General features: G+C 45.8%; 1 protein-coding gene across 5 annotated transcripts in view; it reads right to left on the bottom strand.

The window, feature by feature from the left end:
* The window catches only part of DOP1A (DOP1 leucine zipper like protein A), a 2,904,166-nt gene that overhangs the window by 2,783,127 nt on the left and 100,878 nt on the right, over positions 1-20,161 (bottom strand). For all 5 annotated transcript variants that reach the window (XM_069606322.1, XM_069606321.1, XM_069606320.1 and 2 more), the window contains exon 4: positions 4,017-4,198. In XM_069606322.1, coding sequence (XP_069462423.1) covers positions 4,017-4,198 — 182 coding nt within the window. The remainder of the gene's footprint in view (positions 1-4,016; positions 4,199-20,161) is intronic.

Below are 20,161 nucleotides of genomic sequence, written 5' to 3'. Positions count from 1 at the left end.
CATTTCTGCTTAATTGGCTTTAATAGAGGCAGCACAGTTGCAGAAGCATGGGCATTTCATACTTGGTTTTCTTTTCATCACATAAACAAACCATTTGCCAAGCTAGGCATGTGGTCTGAACTTTAACTCCCTTTCTGACCAACCACCGCAAGCAGGTATAATGGATACAGGCAGAAGCAGTGCTGTATATATTTTCAGTGGCACAGATTGTACCTGTACCTCTCAACAGGACTGATATATTCAGGCAAAGTAGCCTAATTTATCAACAGAGCTGCTATACCGTACGCAAGTCATCGCAGACTGACAAATAGTCACAGCAGGGCTGATTGCATCATGCCCACATTTCTTAGCAGGACTGCTATGTTTTGGGACAGTACAAAAACCATATAGAGACGTAGAGCCAAATTAACGACGTGGTGACCAGGCTCCTCGCACACCAATGAAGGACAATCATACAACAAGAAATCACCTCACGTCTTTGGTTTCGGGACAGTACCTGAATTTCTTAAAAGAGCTACTGTTAAGAAAGCACGAACATGGGTTGGCATTTTCTGCAGCGAGCTAGAATACAGAGCAATAACAGTGACTGAGCTCTTCCCACCAACCTCCGACAGTGTGAGAAAATGGCATTGCTGTCATATACTTCAATCCCTTTTACTCGGTCTTGCGCTTTTCAAAACTTTGCTTCTCCCATGTCCGATTACTGAGTCCCACTGCCACAAATCGAGCACATTTCAAAGCCTCATTATGAATCTCTTGACTAATGTAGGATAGTCCAAACAGGATTAGAGCTTTTGACAAGCCATTTATGTCAGGCAAGCCTCACATGGAACTGGCAGTGCCCTAACCCTATGTACCTTTCCGTGTCAGCAGCCTGTTAGGAAAGGCAGCTCAGTGAGTCAATAACCCTGCTGCAGAGATTATTGTGTACCCCGATAGTTCAAATCTTGTTAATAGGCGAGTTAATGAGTCTGCATCAGAGATATGCAGGTAACATTCAATTGTAACGCAGTTGACTTAACTTTCGACTCATCAAAAGGACTACTAAATGTTCAGCGATTCAGAAGATACACATTTCATCCAGGATGCTCTACTTATAATGGCTCATAACACACAACTCCTCAGGGCTGCTATACCTGGGATTTCTCAGAACACAACTCTTCAGGGCTGCTACGCTTGTAATGGCTCAGAACACACACCTCATTGAGGCTGCTATACCTGTAATGTCTCAGAACACACATCTCATATGGGCTCTTGTACTTGTAATGGCATACAGTGTTGGTAAAGCATCTGTATTGAAGCAAGTGCTGCATCTGGTCAGACAAACCTCTAATTCTAGAACTCACAGCCTAATGACCAAAAGAAGGGCTGCACACATCTAAAGAAGATCACCCAATGGTAAAGCTGCACTAGATTTTTAAATAGAAAAGGCATTTTCCATTTTTAGGATATTTATTGGTGCCATGTTAAAAGGCAAACAGAAAAACAGGAGAGGAAGAGCAACTCTGAACCTAAGCAATACGGAAGAACAAAGGTGTGGCAGGGATATGGGGGCGAAGGGACAGAGAACATACTAGACGATCCAAAACAGGAATTCGAGCAACAGGAAGAGAGAGCAATGAGCTACATGATAGGGCAGCAAAGAAAGCGAGAAGGGAAACAGTTAATAATAGGACAAACACACAATAGGAATGAGGGATAGAAGCAGAGCAAAAGAGACATTTGGAGACAGTAAAATAAAACACAGATCAACAGCTGGTGGGGAGAAATGGAAATAGAAAAGCAAGACTAGAGAAGGGCAGGCCAATAACATAAGAGACAGTGCAAGAAAGAATCAAAAGGGGTATCAACCACAACCAAGAAAATGAAAAACACAGATATAGCCATGAGTAATGACATGACCACAACCGAGAAAAAGAAAAAAACAGATATAACCATGAGTAATGACATGAGCGAGGAAGAGGAGTTATATAAACTGATACAGCGAGATATAGGAGGGGGAAAAAGCAACAATAGAATACAGAGATGGGAGATCCAGAGTGACAGAGAAACAGACCGCAAACTGTGGCATCGCAACACTTAAGGGTGAGAGGAGAGCGTCAGAAAGTGAGAGACAGGGGAAACAAAGTAGCAAAGGGAAGGAGAGATGGAGCAAAAACATGGAGTGGCTGTCAAGCAAGCAGTGCCAGGCAGAATCACCCGATGTAACTAGCTGGCATCTAACAGAGTATGTGCCCAAGTTTCATGAAGATGAAGCTGGGTAGTATGCATCTACAAGATTGTGTGGGGAATTTTTCTTCCACAGGTGCAATACATTATTTAGAACCACTTTGAAATACAGCTGTTTTGTCACTTATGTTTTCAAACAAACTTTTAATTTTACACACAAAATGGATAGATGTCAGACACTTACAATTTTTACTCTCTTGCTAAGGAGGAAAATATTTTTTACTCTCTTGAAATTGGATTTACTGTCCAATTCTTAAAATTGGGAGCAAAATATTCTCACTCCAAAATCCTATCTGGAGCACTGTGTTCATTTATTCTGCACATGCGTCATATATAGATACATTTCAAATGTTATTATCTCAAAATTGAGTTGATTTTAAATTTGTATTTTTCATTGCACAAGTTCCAGATAAAATATAGGTGTCTGCAAATAATTAGGAAAATCGAAGCAGCCAATTTTGAGATATTTGGGCAGAATTATTTTTTCATATGGCAAAACCCCATGTTAGAAGGTGGTCAAAACACGATCAAAGTAAAACAATGTTTAACTATGAAGCCGTTAATATACAAATTGGAAATGTTGCATGCACAGGCGACTGCCTTGAAATATTACTCTGGAATATTTTCTGATTTTTTTCATACTAGCATTCAAACGTTATTGAGAAAAATCATTTTCTGAAACGCCAAAGAGACTTCGTCTTAACCTTAAACATGCCTTGCACTAAAGCGAAGGAATATTATATTTATAAATCCTAACACTAGATGTTCCACATAAGCCCATATTTGGATAAAAGACTTGGGAATTCAGATAGATGAAACTGAAGCATTGTGATGTGTCTTTCTGCATCAGGAATAGGGAGTGTCACTTAACTATGGGTACCGAAAACAAAAAGCCTTGGTTATACCATAGCAAAGAAACTGTGTAGAGACAAGACTGAAAGAGGTAAAGTCCTCTATATGGGTGAATGGAGTAAAATTAAAGGCAATGTGATAAAACTTGTAAACGATAGAGAATAAACTGACATCCTGACAATCACAGAGGAAAACAAATATTTTGAGCTATATTCCTTGAATAATATTGTGCTCTTGCGCAAAGACAATGTACACATTGTTTTCCTTTCAACAATGTTCCACATTCAGACTTTCTATTTCGACAAATGGATTTTAGCTGTTTTAAACAGAAATGTTCTTTTATTAATATATTTGTTTGCGGAAAGTACCATTTGTGTGCACTTCATACACAACCCATTATGCTGACCTCATTCTCCAAAAACAATGAAGCTCCATCCCCTTTGTTATGCATGCCTCACTGCCCTCCTTTGGCTGTGAATAATATGGGCTACAGTATAGTATGGTCCAAATAACAGAAACAACTTTCACTAATGAAAGCTGAAGGTCTATCAAGCAATTACCTTTTTGTCAGTCAGAAACATGTTACCACTATAATCTTTCCATGTGCTTCAGTTTTCCAAACAGTAAAGTTTACAGATTCCATAAAAGGAATTAAAAACTTAAATCATGTTTGATCATGGTTAAGCAATTTACAAAAGATTATAGTTTTTCTTGTAAACATAAACATGTTATTGTGACTGGCTTCCTCGTGGACAGCAATAAGAAAATTACTAATCACGTAATTTACAAAGCAGAGAGAGGAATTGAAATAATTTCACATTTAATCCTGACTGACACTTAAATAATTTCACATTTAATCCTGACTGACATTTGAAGATAAAACAGGATAGCTTTGTTAAAACTACAAAACCTTTTAGGGAAATAGTTAGCCTTACCTGTAGAGGAAAAGGTCTTTGGCCAGGCGCTTGGGGCCAATGATTTTGAAGATGATTTCGTAGGTCTCTAGTGCCTTCCGATGCACACCACCAGGCAATGCTGGGTGAAGGCATTGGGCTAACCTCTTCCCGATGGTCAACTTCTTTGGAACTACTTGATACTTTGCATTGTTTTGTAAAACCTGACAGGAAAATGAAAACAGTTACAGTAAATTATGTGTGCCAAAGGCATGCTACAAGTATGATCATGTGAATAACAACAGGACATGTAACTCCTAATTAAAATCAAATGGGGATATCCTGCCAGTGTTTGCCTTACACTGCTATAAAATGCTGCTTTATGTGCAATTTATTTTAGCGATCTGCCGTATGAAGGCCATACACAGGACAAACATACTTCATTATAAATTCTGTGGCAGCGCTTACTTTTTCCTGTAACCTCCCATTACATTGGACACAGATTGATGTTGATGAACTCTTTTGGTCCAATTCAGACCCTTCATGCACAAAGCTACAAATGTCTAAACAACAATGAACAACGGCCATTTAGAACCTTAGACAATAACTAAATGCCTCGAGGGAGGGTAAAAGACAGGGGCATAGGGGAGGAAAGGCCAAGAATCCTTATCAACAGGTTGTGTTGAGTGCTACAGCAAACTAAAGTGAAAATAGTAACGGGAAAGATATTTTATTAGAAATGTTTCATGCACTCGTTTTAAAGAGCGTACCTATGCCAATTTCTCTGACTCTTGGTCCGCTGTGTTCAGCTGTACCAGAAACCTTTTTGTAATGTGCTCTAATCGTCATCTGTGGACCCCTATGTCATGACTGTCAGTGCTCACCATGGGGCAAGAGCACCACATGGCAGACAAGCTGCAACTATAGACCCACAGTCATCCACCCCAATCCTGCCATCATCCACGTTCTATAAAGGCCCCTATGGGGATCCTTGGCTGCTCCTATCCTGCCCATGAACGGGGCATGACAAGGTGCACCTTATCATGCTCCTTGGCAAGCCCTTAGGGGCTGCTTCCCTAAAAAGCAGGCTGGGAACTAAAAGTTCCCAGCATGCCTATGAAGCAAGCATCTTTGTGTATGACTAAGCCACATACGCCCAACTGTCCCCATGGCATGCCCTATGAAGCAACCATCTTGGTGTGTGACTGGGCCACATATGTCCAACTGTGCCCATGGCATGCTGCTTGCTGTCAGAGAGTCGATCAGAGAGGATGCAGCTCTTTGCCTCCATGAGTGCCTGTCTTAGAACAAAAGCTGCCACTCCAGTGGGAACCTCAGCGGGGCACACCGGCATTCTCTGTCCTGCTGAGCTTGAATAGATGAGTGAATACCGGTGCTGCTCAGACACACAAAGGTCTGCAAGAAATGTGGGGGCGGGGGGCTTTAGGTCTGCAGAGAATTGGGGGGGCTTTAGAGCCTCCGACCATTGCACAGAGAATGTAGGGTTCAGGGATTCGATGCTCTGTGGGCTCTTTGCCTACTCTTCCCAGAGCACATGGTGGACCATTCTTTCAGGGGGGACATTCTGCTCAAAATCTTCTGGGAGTTGAAGCTCTGTATGATGAATCTTTAGTGTTTCCAGTGCAGCGGTTAGAAACACAAATTTGTGCTGAAAGCCCTCATAGCAGAAAAATAAACAAAATGGCTACCCCATCTGTACGGAATGTCCTTTTTCAGCAACCATTGAGTGAGTGGTTTCATCTGTCGGCGCCTCTGGATCGTTCCCTGCGCCAAATTTTGAAATATCTGGAGTTCAGTTCCCAGAACATTGATAATGCGCTGTGTCCTTGGTTTTCTGGAAGATTAGCACTTTGGACTGGAAAAAACGGACTCTGGACAGCACATGTTTGAGGAGACTCTGGCATTGCTGAAAGTTAGAGAAAACTGTGTGTGTGTGATCCAGAGTCAAATCCACCTGTTCATCTTCCCCCAAGATACTGCGAAAGAGATCGCCCGCGTATGCGACCAGGTCTCGATCCAGGATTTCTCGTGGGATGCCTCGAACCCGGATATTATTTCTTCTGGAACGGTTCTTGGCGTCTTCAAGTCGCTCTTCCATAGCCATCTTATGCAAATCCAATGCCGCCACCCACTGCTCAAGTTGGTCCTGGGAATTAGCCTGATCACAGAAAGCTGTCTCCAGGTCACTCAGCCGATGCTCTACTTGCTGGACATTATGTGACAACTCTCAGAATTACTCTTTCAGTTCCTTTAGAGTAGACGCCATCTCCTTCTGGGTAGATTGCAGGAGCTGCGCAATGTCACTCTTAGTGGCAGGTTGCAAATCGTGGTCCAACGTGGGAGGCGACTCCATACCCATTGGTCCCGACGCGACTGACTTAGTGGGTTGCAACAAGTCCTTAATGGAAGTTGCAGAGTTCTCTTTAGCCTTGCCGGATTTCATAGTCAATGTAAGATGGGGAAACCTCAGCTGAACTTATATATTGGGATGTAGAAACTGCAGAAAAGGGTCAAACCCCAGGATGAGGAGGACAAGAAAAAAACAACGATGTTACAGGTGGCTTAAGTGTCCAGGTCCAGGTCCCAACTTCGGTGTGCATCGTTTGCCAGGTGAAGCCAGGTTTCTCAGGGCAGCAGTTGCAACAGCACACCCAGGAATATGGCAATGTTTATAAAGGACCAATGATAAGCACAGCAAACGGCGTGCCGAAGTCACTTAGCCTGCAGTGCCCCTATAAGTTTGGATCACCACGATCTGTTCACGGATAGCCTGCAGTCGGATCCACCGTTTCATTCAACTTACATGGCCGTGGGGCACCACGAGGTTGTATATTCTGTACAGCAGGACTGAGGAGCTCACAGGTCTCACGACTCCATCAGCCTCCTGCTAGGCCAATGTTGGGAAGGGGAGATGACCATCCCACACCCCCAAGTGGTTTAGAATAAGGCAAAGGCTGTGAGATATAATATAAGACACCAGGGGGAGGGGGTGCAAGTTTTTTTACACTGCAATATTATTGTTTGCTTTGTAGACATAGTGCACATGTGGGAACAAACACCATCTTAGATATTAGCAGCCATATTGGAACATAAGGTGCACATGGAGTGCAGCAGGCAGTATCACAGGTCTAGGCCACAAACACAGGGGAAGGAATAGTTTGTATCCCGGGAACTGCTGAGAAAGGCCAGAGTCACAGAGAAACCCTTCATTGTTCTAAAAGTTGCCAGCCTTATTGCTTTGGGAAGAATGTGCCCTGCAAGGCACAGGAAGAGGGCTGACCGTCTCTGTGAATTGCAATCCCACGAGAAGGAGGGCACGGGCCTCCGACCCCCACCAGTACCAATTCCAAGTTATAGTACCCAAATGCCCTAGCCTTAGAACCCCTGAATTTCAAGGTACCAGCCAGCCCCAGACCACGGATCATAAAACTGTTAGACCCCTGATCGATCAAGAAAGATCAGAAAGCAGGGCATTCTTGGCTTAGCGTCTGGGTCACGTGATTTGTGCTGCGAGGTGCAGGTAGGGATACAATTATATCCTAGTACGAGGGTGGGAGACCTTGGAAAGATGCCGGCCTATCTGGGATTGAGTAAAGGTTGTGAGTTGGGGGCGTGGCTTGAGCAGCCATGGAGTAGGTCGAGCTTCCCGTGGAGCTCCGGAGGATCCGACGGATGATCCGTACAAACTACCTTTAAAAGTGCGCCACTGGTTCCAGAATCAATCACACACGCATGGGAATGGATGCTTCGCTGATTGTATAAAGATCGAGAAAAATCGTAAGCGGGAGTCTGGAGGAATTGCTCGACGAACGACGGCGGCGGCTCGGTCCATTGTCACACAAGATGGCCGACAACAAAAAGAAACAAAACCAGGGTTTCAGGCGGCAGAGGCCCGAAGGCAGCAGAGGTGTGAAAATGCAGGCCGCACCACGACCAGCAGGAGAAGCGCTCGCTCGGCATTGAACTAGCAGCGGCGAGAGGAGGTGGAGGTTGCGACTGCCTGGAGACCACCGCGACAGTCAGTAAAGAGCGGAAATTGCGGCTGGGGAGACACTTGGTCGCTGAATCGTGATAGTGAGACCCAACGGTAACCAGAAAATGGCGGCGTGAGGGGCTGTGGGCAAGAACAAGACCAAACAACCCACGATGGACATTTTTGCAAAAGCACAACTGTCTCCTGCGGCCACCTCAACCAAAGGCCAGATGGCACAGGCTGAGGGCGCGACAGCGGCTGATAATCGTCAGATTTTGGAAGCCATTACGGAGCTCAAGGAATCTTGGGGGGTTGCGATGATGGACCTACGCACTTCCCTGGAGGCTAAGATTGAAGCAGTGGGCATCGAAGTCTCCCTGCTGAGACAGGATGACAGGGGACTGGCGGAACGCACAAGCAGCCTGGAGGGCGCGGTGAAATCTAATACGGACACCGGTGCCAACAATACAAAAGAGATCCATGTCCTCAAGCAACAGGTGGCCAACTTGGAGTCTCGAGCAGAAGAAGCAGAAGGGAGAGCGAGGAGAAACAGCATTTGTGTGGTGGGTCTGCCGGAAGGCGAGGAGGGCCAGGACCCGACTGATTATATCGAGAACTTACTCCTACAAGGAATCGGGGCCGGTACACTCTCGCAAGGATTTGTGGTCGAGCGTGCACATAGAGTCCTCATGCGGAAGCCGAGACCGGGGGCCCCTCCACGAGCGATAATTGCCAAGATACTGAACTATAAAGACCGGGAAAAAATATTGGAGTATTTTCGGAAAGGCGGAACAATCACGGCATACCCGGATTACACTATGCTGGTCCAGAGGCAGCGGTACAGCTATGTAACCATCAAAAGGAGGCTGCGGGCGGCTGGGATAAAATATATGCTGCTGTACCCTGCGAAATTGAAGGTCGTGTATAAGGGCAAAATGCACTTTGACACTCAGGAAGAAGCAACAACGTGGTTGGATCTGCAGGGATGCCCGGATCAAGACACGGAGGAGACACAAAATGGACGTGAAAAGTGACTCAGACACGGTATGCATTTTGCTATGGCGGCGAGCGAACATCCTAGGCGAAGGCTGAGAACGATGGGCCTGGCTGTAGGAGGCTGATATCCGATAACATATTGCGGATTGTGAGAGACTTGATGGACTTGAATATAGTGGCGGTTACATATATTTAAACTGTATAGCAGTGTGTAGTTCTTTGATGTGCTATTGGAGCGGCAGGGCGGTAGCACCCTACCCCCCGAATTGTAGTTATAGTTATAGTAGGTTGGCCACTAGGGCGGCCTCACCCTGCGGAGCTTCGAGTACAGGCGAAAGCCAGAAATAGCTAGATGTGGGGGAGCCTGAGATCCAGGGGTGGAGCTGGGCAACAGTTGGGGGGGAGAGTGTTGGGGAAGGGTTGGGAGGCGGGGGGGAGAGGGAGTGGGAAGTTTGGTGTGTTTTTGGTTAACAGGGTTTTAGAAGGGGATGCGAGCCTATATAGATTGGAATGGAACTCAAGGTTACACTGCACCTGGGGGGGAGGGAATGGGAACATACCGGGCCATGGGGGACCTTAAAATACTCACATGGAATGTGCGGGGGCTTAAAGGAGAGTTCCGGGACTTTTTTTTTATTGTCCCTACGGGTCGGCCATGTGTTTGTAAGCATAAATCGGTAGATCGTAGGAAACTTTCCTATGGACCTTACCCGACTTTTCGCCCCTTATCGCACTCGAAATCAGCCTCCATTTTGTGATAATCCTATCATTCCGCCGCATCGACCTGGCTCACCTGCCTTTGCGGCACTAAATCAAATCCCCCGCCCCTGAAACAGACTTTATCAAAACATTCATATTCCCCGCCTCTATCCGTGACGTGACTGTGCTGCGTAGGCAAACGCGCCCAGGCGTCTTCTACGCGACTCCACACAGACCCCGGAAATCAACACAGATCAGCTCACAATACAGCGCACCACAATTCGGAATATGAAACTGTACTTTGAAATCAAACCGCAAGATTGTAAATGTGGTAAAGTACATTTATTTGACATCAAATGTTTAGAGAATATTCAGCGATTTGCATTTTTATTTGCTCATGTTCCAAAAAGTTCGTATTGAGGAACGCGATGGTCCTTTGCTGTACACAGGGTCTTAGAGCATCTCACAATACAGCACCACAATTCGGAATGTGAAACCGTGGTTTAAAAGCAAACGGCAAGATTGTACATTTGGCAAAGTACGTTTATTGGACATCAAATGTTTAGAGAATATTCAGCGATTTGCATTTTTCTTTGCTCTCGATCCAAATTAGTTCGTCTTGAGGGAAGCGATGTTCGTGTGCAGTACACAGGGTGTTGGTTTACGATAAAAATAAGCTCTTCTGTCGCACTGATAATCGCATGGCTGTTCCAACAACGAGGCGCTAGGCCACCACAATGGTAGGTATGTTGCATCTAACCGTTAGTACCGCGTAAGGGCATACTTGTACTTGGCGATCGTCCCATAAAATGGTCAGGGTGGTAACGTTGTTCACGCGGAGAAGCAACTGGCGGCTGTAGAAGCCGTCCGCCGGTGTCTGGTACTCGTGACACAGACAGTAGTGAATGATGTACCTAAAAACATAAAAAATGAAATTAGTCTCACCATCAGATCCTTATTAAAATTATTCATTTCATAGCGAGGACAGCGCTACTGGGTGTACACAAGTGTTTAAAGGCGTGGCGAGGCATGGAGGGGGGGGGGAGTGCAGGTGGAGAGTGGAAGGGCCCAGGACTGAGGTCGCAGACAGTGGACCAGTTGTAGCAGGGGAGAGGGAGAGAGAAAGCAGAAGCAAAGAGGAAGGTTTTGAGGTGCTTCAGTAAAAGCAGATGTTTCTCCTCAAGATAGTGCGCGGTAGAAAACAATATGCCACATAGAACGAACAAGTACAACTGAACCCGTCTTTAAAGCCACTGTATAGTAATGAAATTGCGGTATAAACTCATCAAAAGTTACTTACATTATATTTGCATTTTCCATTGTGTCTCTGTGTAGGGCAGACCCGAAACACCACTCCTTCTTTGCCGACGTTACTTCTTCTAATGAACGTGGCTCATCGTTTCGTTTCTGAAATTTTATTCATTATCTTTTCTTAGTCTTTCAGGATGGTCCCGGCCTGTCAAGGTCAAATCACAATAGAACCTTATATTGGGTCGTGGGCCGTTCCGCCACCCGAGCAAAACATCAAAGCAGCTGACCTTCACTTTGAGCGAGCACACATTTCTAGTTAGCTGCAGTTAGTTTTAGGGACATCTTGTCTGCGTGCCTTTTTTTTTATTGTCCCTATGGGTCGGCCATGTTTTTGCAATACGGAAACATTCTATAATTTTTGTAAAAATGATTTATATTACTGTTTGGTTTAATTGCAATGGGCCTGCAACATGAGGAGACTCGAGAGAACAGACAATCAAATTACAATCATTTAAACCGTGATGTGTATTTCTCAATGAGCTCTGCTTTAGGTGGACATGGAACAGAGGCAATGTTGGGTGGCAATGCAGTTGTCCCCTGCATAGGTTCGTTCACCACTCCATGTATGTGCCTATCGAGGACATCTACGATAAGTCTCTCAATAAACTCATATTGCATATCCTCAAACACTGGTTTGATCACCCATTGTTTACTTCTTTTAGTGAAGGCCTTATTGTAGCGAAGCGTCCCTAAAGTTCCGGTCGTCCTACTTTGTTGACGGCCAACATTATGGTTATGTGCCAAGACCGCTAAAAGAGTCCGATTTATCATGCCTTCCATGCCAAAATGCAATCTTTTGGGCCTGTACTTGAGGCACATATTGTGGAACACCTCCAAATCTCCTGTGTGGCAGAATTCCGTGAGTCCCCTCAAAGCTTTTGTTATAGTTTTATCAAATACAATCTTTTCAATGGCTTTGTGAGTGGGTGATGAAGGAATCAACCACTTCTTCTTCCGTGCCTCCTCTGTGGACAAATGGCCATGTTCACATTTGTGGAAATGCTCATTTGTCGACCATCGATGTACGTTGCTACAGTGCAACATTACTGACCGCCATTTTTCCAGTAGAATTTCCAACGACCCTTCACATGTTTTTGAGCTCCACCAAAGATGGTTGCTGATTGACTTGGACCACTGTGAAATACCTTGCAATTCTTTTTTTTTACCTGCAGCAGACAATTTTTTATTGATTGATTTTGCAAGATGCCAAACGTCAAATTGGTGATTTATATTTTTGTACTGTTCTCTCATTGTCTTGGCAATTGAAACGTGTCTGTCCGTGGCTATCAGGTCGATCACCATTCCCCGCGATTGTAGTTCTTGCAATGATGCTACAAAGCCAACTTTCTCCATGGCCACTGAGGATGTACTTTGTGACACCTGCACGACCACCGAACTCACAATTTTCTTACTTTCCATGTCCTGAAAGTGGTAGGTGCAGTACTTGGCTGAAAATCCTGGGCTGTCGCACTGTCCATCACCGGCTAGCCTGAAGCGTTTGCCCGCGAATGTACTTTCCATTGACATTTTTTCCATTCTCCAAGCTTCGCTGATGGCTGGAAATAGATAATCGGTTTGGTATTTGTAGAACTGACTTTTCGCAATGAAATGGATTCCCACAAACTGAAAGAAATACTGTAACTTTTTAAAACTTGAACCACTAAAAAGTGCGGCCGCTGCACAAAGTAGATTGCCTGCTGGCAGTTGCCCCAGCATGGGTTGTGCAGACCATGCGAACGGATGATATTGTGTACAGGTGGCATGTATTTTAAGGTTAGTGCCTCGAATTGCACGAGTCACATTAATCAATGGCTCCCCACATACTTCCCCACCAACCGAATGCCCACATTTCATCATCATAATAATATCCATCAAACAGCTATCGAATACAATGAATTTGGCCTCTTTCCTTATACTTTCACTCTGCATCCCAGCTGGTTCGGCCTGTAACGTTGAGGACATGTCACTCGCATGAAAGGTACAATCTCTGATATCGTCTTCCGCTATGCTGAGTGATATTGATGGTGTTTCATTGTCGTCCACGTCATTCTCTTCCATTGCAACATCTGTTCCTTGTCCGGAGATGGGAGAAAAAAACAATGTCTTCAACTTTCGCGCGCTCTTATTTTTTGCGGGTGTGGATTCTGTGAATTGATCTCCGACTGCATCCAAACTACCAGGAGGACATTCACTATCAATGGCTGGTGGTGGTATAGCTCCGTTGTCAATCACTTCATATTCTTCCCATTGGCACGATGCATCTCCAGTCTCAAGTCCCTGCCAAAAGGTTTGACAAGCAACATCTCTCGTTCGCTTCACTGTCTGTGTAGATTTAGTTCTTACACCCACTCGCAACTAGAGGACAGATTAGAAAAGGGATGTTCAGTTTAAACACAACTTACAGTATTGAACTATTGACAGTGAAAGACAACATAATATAGTGAACAGGACACTAACCTTCTTTTGCTTTCTTTTCTTTGAAACTTTCTTGCCTCGAACTTCAACATCTGGACGCTGTTGCTCCGACTCGTGTGTGCATGTCTCCACTTCCTCTCGCGCTGCAACGACTATATTTTCATGATAAGCACATCCATCACTCACTGAGGCTCCATCGACTCCCTGAAACATAGAACTTTCATTAGTATGTATAATAATATTGAAAACACAAAATGTACTTGGGGACCAATACCCATACGTACATCTCAATAGCAAAACACGAATGAACGCATTGTGTAGAACATTCAAACGACAATAGTTCACGCATTGTTGATCTAGTTAGATTGAACTGTCAAGATCCATACCTCGGGCTCCGCATAGACTTCCATTGATGATATTATTGAAGATGACGCTTCAGCAACTCCCTGAAACACAGTAATTGCATTAGTATGCTTTTCTATTTTGTTAAAAAGAACATAAACTTTGAGCAGGCGTCAACGGCTCATCTAAATAGACCTGCACAAATGATCAGTTGTCTAAAATAAATAATGGATATGTAAATATGATTCGATTTGCTCGATCGTTGGAAGTGTCACCACCCAGAGATCTGCATCAACTACTAGGGGTGATGTTCTTGTAGAAGAAGCTCCGTCATCTCCCTGAAACATAGTACTTGCGTTAATAAAGAAGGAAGTATAGCGGATGTAATCACGTCATATGATTTCGCTTGATCGAACTGTCAGTATCCATACCTCGAAATGCATAAGAACATCAAGGGACGATGTAACTGCGGTGCACACTTCTGCAAGCTGTTGCGCCGACCCGTAACTGCATGCTCCCCCTTCTACTTGGACTAATGCTCCATCGACTCCCTGAAACATAGGACTTTCATTAGTAATGAACACAATATTGAAAAAAGAAGACAAATAGGAGGGCGACGACAGAAGGACATATCAATGGCTAAAAACGAAAGAAACGTACCTCGAGCATCTGAGTGACATCTACGGTTGTCGTCAATGCGTTGGACTCCTCAGCATCTCCCTGAAAGACAGTACTTGCATTATTTTGGATAACAATAATTATAACTGAAAACAAAGACTAGAGGACGAGTACAAGGGTGTACCATTAGGTAAAATAATTACACGATCAATTAAAACTATTGATTTACATGCCTAAAACAAGTCAGTGTCAGAATAGCTAAGTAAGATTACCCGATAGGCGCTTGAAGTGGCTGATGACTGCAATAACGACACGGATGGAGAATCTTCCGCCTTCATATTGAGTGGATACATAAATGGGGAAATTATTGTTAGCTACTGCTACACACTACCGCAAGGCCGAGAACTAGATCCGTAAACTTGACTCACCAGTGGAGGCATGTGGACGAATAGAGTGGGAATAGCGGTTGAGAGCAATTTTCGCCTCGCTCGCGGTGTTTTCTTCTTTATTAGCAATGATGTGGAGTACATGTCTGGGCTAAAGTGCCTGCTGCAGATGCGGTATCGATCACCCCTCTTGTCCGCAAAGACTTCTAGGACTCTACTTTCTAGCTCAGAGGCTGGATATCCGCAATATCGGACCCATCCTCTTATCTGATCTATTGTCTTAGGGAAAACATGCATTATAGTACCTTCAGATTTGTTATGGGTCTTCGAAGGGCAACCGCCAATGGAACAGGCAGGCATTATGGAAAGTTCTGAAAAGTAAAGATCAACAATTCTCTATGAATACCAATGTGTTAAAACAGTAAATGACACATAAAAGGTTCAATGCAAGGTCCGTTTTGGTTCTTGGAACTATACACGTTATTCACATGCGGATAAGTATTTCAATAACTTTCAAAAAATAGAAAAAGTAATTTGACTAAACTCAGAACATGTGACTAGTTCCTTGCATGTACTGTCGTGAACGAAAAGAAAACATGGATGCAATTTGATGACTACTAGCAAATAGATATAAATTAAAAAATTGGACGCAAAATGATTATGGTACATGGACTTACCTTGACGAACAAACAGTTAGATGCAGGGATCAGAGTAGTTTCTTGTCGTAGAACAGGGAGCAGTTCACAGGTTGCAAACTGACGAGTTTGCTCAAAGTGGTCACGGAAGTTCACAGAGACGAAGAGCAGATAACCAGCACCTTCACGGGTTGACTAGCAAAGCGCAAAGAAGTTCTCATTAGAAATATGAGGTGGGTTATAAAGAATTCGAACCAGGGGTGTGTTTGTGAATGAATGACGTGTATATGTCGTGGCATTATGTGGAGTGGAACAACAAACCCATGCTCTATAGACCACTTTGAAGTGTACATGGTCTTTGGCACCTCTTGGCCTTTATCGCTCCCTGACAGCTCCACTTGCCAGCAGCTCAAGTACCCCGGTGCGAACTGCCTTTGATAGGGCGGGGGGTGGATCGGGGCGGTGGTCGTGCAGACAAGACACAGGAAGACTCGTGAATGGAGACACACTTATGTGGATTGCAGGGGGCCGTCCAGCGTGAGGGGGATGCTTGGCAGGAGACACGGGGTCTGGAGGTAGACATGGGAACAACAAACCCATGCTCTATAGACCACTTTGAAGTGTACATGGTCTTTGGCACCTCTTGGCCTTTATCGCTCCCTGACAGCTCCACTTGCCAGCAGCTCAAGTACCCCGGTGCGAACTGCCTTTGATAGGGCGGGGGGTGGATCGGGGCGGTGGTCGTGCAGACAAGACACAGGAAGACTCGTGAATGGAGACACACTTATGTGGATTGCAGGGGGCCGTCCAGCGTGAGGGGGATGCTTGGCAGGAGACACGGGGTCTGGAGGTAGACATGGGAACAACAAACCCATGCTCTATAGACCACTTTGAAGTGTACATGGTCTTTGGCACCTCTTGGCCTTTATCGCTCCCTGACAGCTCCACTTGCCAGCAGCTCAAGTACCCCGGTGCGAACTGCCTTTGATAGGGCGGGGGGTGGATCGGGGCGGTGGTCGTGCAGACAAGACACAGGAAGACTCGTGAATGGAGACACACTTATGTGGATTGCAGGGGGCCGTCCAGCGTGAGGGGGATGCTTGGCAGGAGACACGGGGTCTGGAGGTAGACATGGGAACAACAAACCCATGCTCTATAGACCACTTTGAAGTGTACATGGTCTTTGGCACCTCTTGGCCTTTATCGCTCCCTGACAGCTCCACTTGCCAGCAGCTCAAGTACCCCGGTGCGAACTGCCTTTGATAGGGCGGGGGGTGGATCGGGGCGGTGGTCGTGCAGACAAGACACAGGAAGACTCGTGAATGGAGACACACTTATGTGGATTGCAGGGGGCCGTCCAGCGTGAGGGGGATGCTTGGCAGGAGACACGGGGTCTGGAGGTAGACATGGGAACAACAAACCCATGCTCTATAGACCACTTTGAAGTGTACATGGTCTTTGGCACCTCTTGGCCTTTATCGCTCCCTGACAGCTCCACTTGCCAGCAGCTCAAGTACCCCGGTGCGAACTGCCTTTGATAGGGCGGGGGGTGGATCGGGGCGGTGGTCGTGCAGACAAGACCCGTTTGCCGCAGGGCCTCACCAAGGAGAGGCCATCTAACTGAATGTAAGAGGATGGCTGCAGGATCTACTACATGGAAGGCAGGGGGGTGAGTTTATAAATACCTCACCCTCCCAGGAGAATATACACTAGATTCATTTAAAAAATCAAAACAACCATTGTTAAAATATATGTTGGGCTTTATTTTAGATTTTAATTAAACATAAATAATAAACATTACACATTGTAAAGTTGAGGTTGCAGCACATCGAGGGAAAATCCGCGGTATTGTCCACTGTCACTGGGGAAATGTTGTCTAATGGCAAGTACCGCACAGGCAGGTATTACTCTCCGAACGCGGTGTCCGAGCCTCCCGTGAAGCCACCAAGTGAAGCAACGATAGGCCACCAGCCTGTACCACCTGTGAAAAAAAAAGATGCAAACTGTATTAAACTGACCAAACTTTCTTATCAATGTCGATTCAGGTAACACATGTCATTTTTCTTAGAAAAAAATTATATCTAGAAAATGCACTATATGGAACCAATTTACATGCGTTCCAATGATATGTAAATGTAATTTTATATGTGGGAGACGACCATGAAATAGTGGTGGCATCACTGACATCACAAACAGAGTATACTTACTCGTTACTCGGATTACGCGGACGAACAGTGCCACGAAGTTCGTGCATAAGCACCATCATCATCCTCAACACTGTCCGTGAGAGGCAGGCTTCCCTGAACTCTGGCAGCTCGGTGATGCATTGCGGACTTTGCTCGCCTTCCTGCTGACTTTGCTCGCTTTCCGAAATGTAGGCCAAGCACCCGGAATTTTCACGGCAGCAGCAGTTCTCCTCCTCAGTTGGCATTAGCTCGCACCGATTGCACGTGCACCAGGTGGAGACGCCGTCCATGCGACATGGTCCAGGCTCTTCATCCGTTGACTGGTCCTCCCAACTGCCGTCCGAATCCCCATCGTTTTCGCGTGCTTGCCTTTCCAGTAGTTCTTCCTCGGTGTACTCGGGCTCGTACATATACGGCATTATTGTGGCCATTGTGCGGTAAAGATAGTAAAATAATTTATAGCGGTGGTACTGGTATCTGTTCACACGGGCTACAAGCGGCGAAGGTAGCTGACCAGAGCACTGAAACGAGTCACAGAATACTCAAAGTAACACAGAGAGAGGAATGGAATCGAAAATCTGCTGCTGTATGTTGTGAAACGGTCTGTTTATACTTATTGGGGAAAGAGGCGTCCTGCCATTTCCATGGCAACACGTCAATAGCTGAGGCGCAGCGATTGTTGACACGAGACGTGCTTGAAATGGGCAGTACGCGTCTGCTGATGTCAGGCTCAGGGGCGGGGGATTTGATTTAGTGCCGCAAAGGCAGGTGAGCCAGGTCGATGCGGCGGAATGATAGGATTATCACAAAATGGAGGCTGATTTCGAGTGCGATAAGGGGCGAAAAGTCGGGTAAGGTCCATAGGAAAGTTTCCTACGATCTACCGATTTATGCTTACAAACACATGGCCGACCCGTAGGGACAATAAAAAAAAAGTCCCGGAACTCTCCTTTAATAGCTATTTAAAAAGGAACAAGGTTATGCTGTATCTGCGCAGGCAGAAAATAGATATTGCATTGCTACAGGAAACCCACCTTAGACGTGAGAAGATGGACACGATTGCGGGAAAGTGGAAGGGGGTGCTGGTGGGCTCTTCGTACTCGGCCTACGCAAGAGGAGTACTTATATGGGTGGCGCCACATGTCCCGTTTCAGCGGTTGCAAGTGGTGGCTGAGACAGACGGGAGGATGGTTATGCTGAGGGGATTGGTAGAGAATAGGGAGATAAGTATTGTTAACACGTACGCCCCAAACCAGAACATGGCGGCGTACATTAGGACACTGAGTGCGAACCTGAGCATCTGTGTGGGATCTGGGGAGGGGACTTCAACTGTGTATTGAACCCGAGGGTGGATAGATCGGACGGGAAATTGGATAGACCGGCCCCTGCAGCCAGGGCGCTACAGACACTGCTTGATGACTTTGGGTTGGAAGATGCATGGAGAGTGTGGCACCCTGGGGAAAGGCAATATTTGCATTACTCGGCCCCACAGCAGTTATCAACAAGGCTGGACTATGTCTTCGCATCACCAGAAACGATAGCGGAAATTGCGCACATAGATTACAGGGCCAGGGTCCTCTCGCCCCTGATTCTTGCATGGCAATATTGCCCCCCGAGGGCGAGGATCCCGACATGGCGCCTACGACCCCTTCTTTAGAGAAGATTTACGGGGGGAGATAGTAAATTATTTTGAAACCAATACTGGGAGTGTGGACTCGGTGGGGACACTATGGGAGGCCTTTAAAGTGGTTATGAGGGGGGCGGCCATGGCGAAATCCAAGGGCCTACAGGGTGGGGTTTCAACAGAACTGAGGGAGATGGAAGCAAAATTGGAAGAGGCCTTAAAAGCCGGCGACGATACAGCGGAGAAACTAGATTTGATACTTAAGCTGCAGCAAAAATGTGCGGATTACTGGGAGAGGTTGTGCAACCTTAACTATAAAAGGTACATAGAGAGACAGCATGCGGGAGGTGATAAACCGGGGAGACTTTTGGCGTGGTTATATAAGAGCGAGACCCCTAGAGCCACAATCAGAACTATAGAGAGGGAAGATGGTAGCGTAGAGGACACCCAGGAGGGGGTTAACCAAGCGTTTGTGGATTATTATAAAGTGCTATACGGGGAAGACGGGGAAAGTAGCCGGGCAATGATAGAAGAAACACTTGAGGATATGGGGCTGCCCAAGATAAGTGAGGAGGAAAGAGAGGAATTGGACTCCCCGATTACCGTGGAAGAACTGGGGGAGGTGGTGAGGCAGTTGCCTACTAGTAAGACCCCGGGGACAGACGGGCTCCCAAGTGAATTTTACAAGGTATATATAGAAGAGGTCCTCCCCCCGCTGCTAGAGATGATAAATGAGACGTTCGAGACGGGCCGCCTGCCGGAGTCACTGAGAGAGGCTGTTATAGTACCTCTCCCTAAATCAAATAAACCAGGGCGCAGCTGTGGTTCCTTCAGACCTGTGTCAATGTTGAACCAAGACGGGAAGATATTAACTGCGGTCTTGGCGAATAGACTGAAAAAGGTCATTGGTAAGTTAATACATCCGGATCAAACGGGCCATGTCCCCCATAGAAACATCACCAACAATCATAGGCGACTTCA

This window comes from Ambystoma mexicanum, chromosome 4p, assembly GCF_040938575.1.
Source record: "Ambystoma mexicanum isolate Mex_15411 chromosome 4p, UKY_AmexF1_1, whole genome shotgun sequence".
NCBI lineage: Eukaryota > Metazoa > Chordata > Amphibia > Caudata > Ambystomatidae > Ambystoma > Ambystoma mexicanum.
This window is presented reverse-complemented; position numbering and strand designations above follow the sequence as displayed.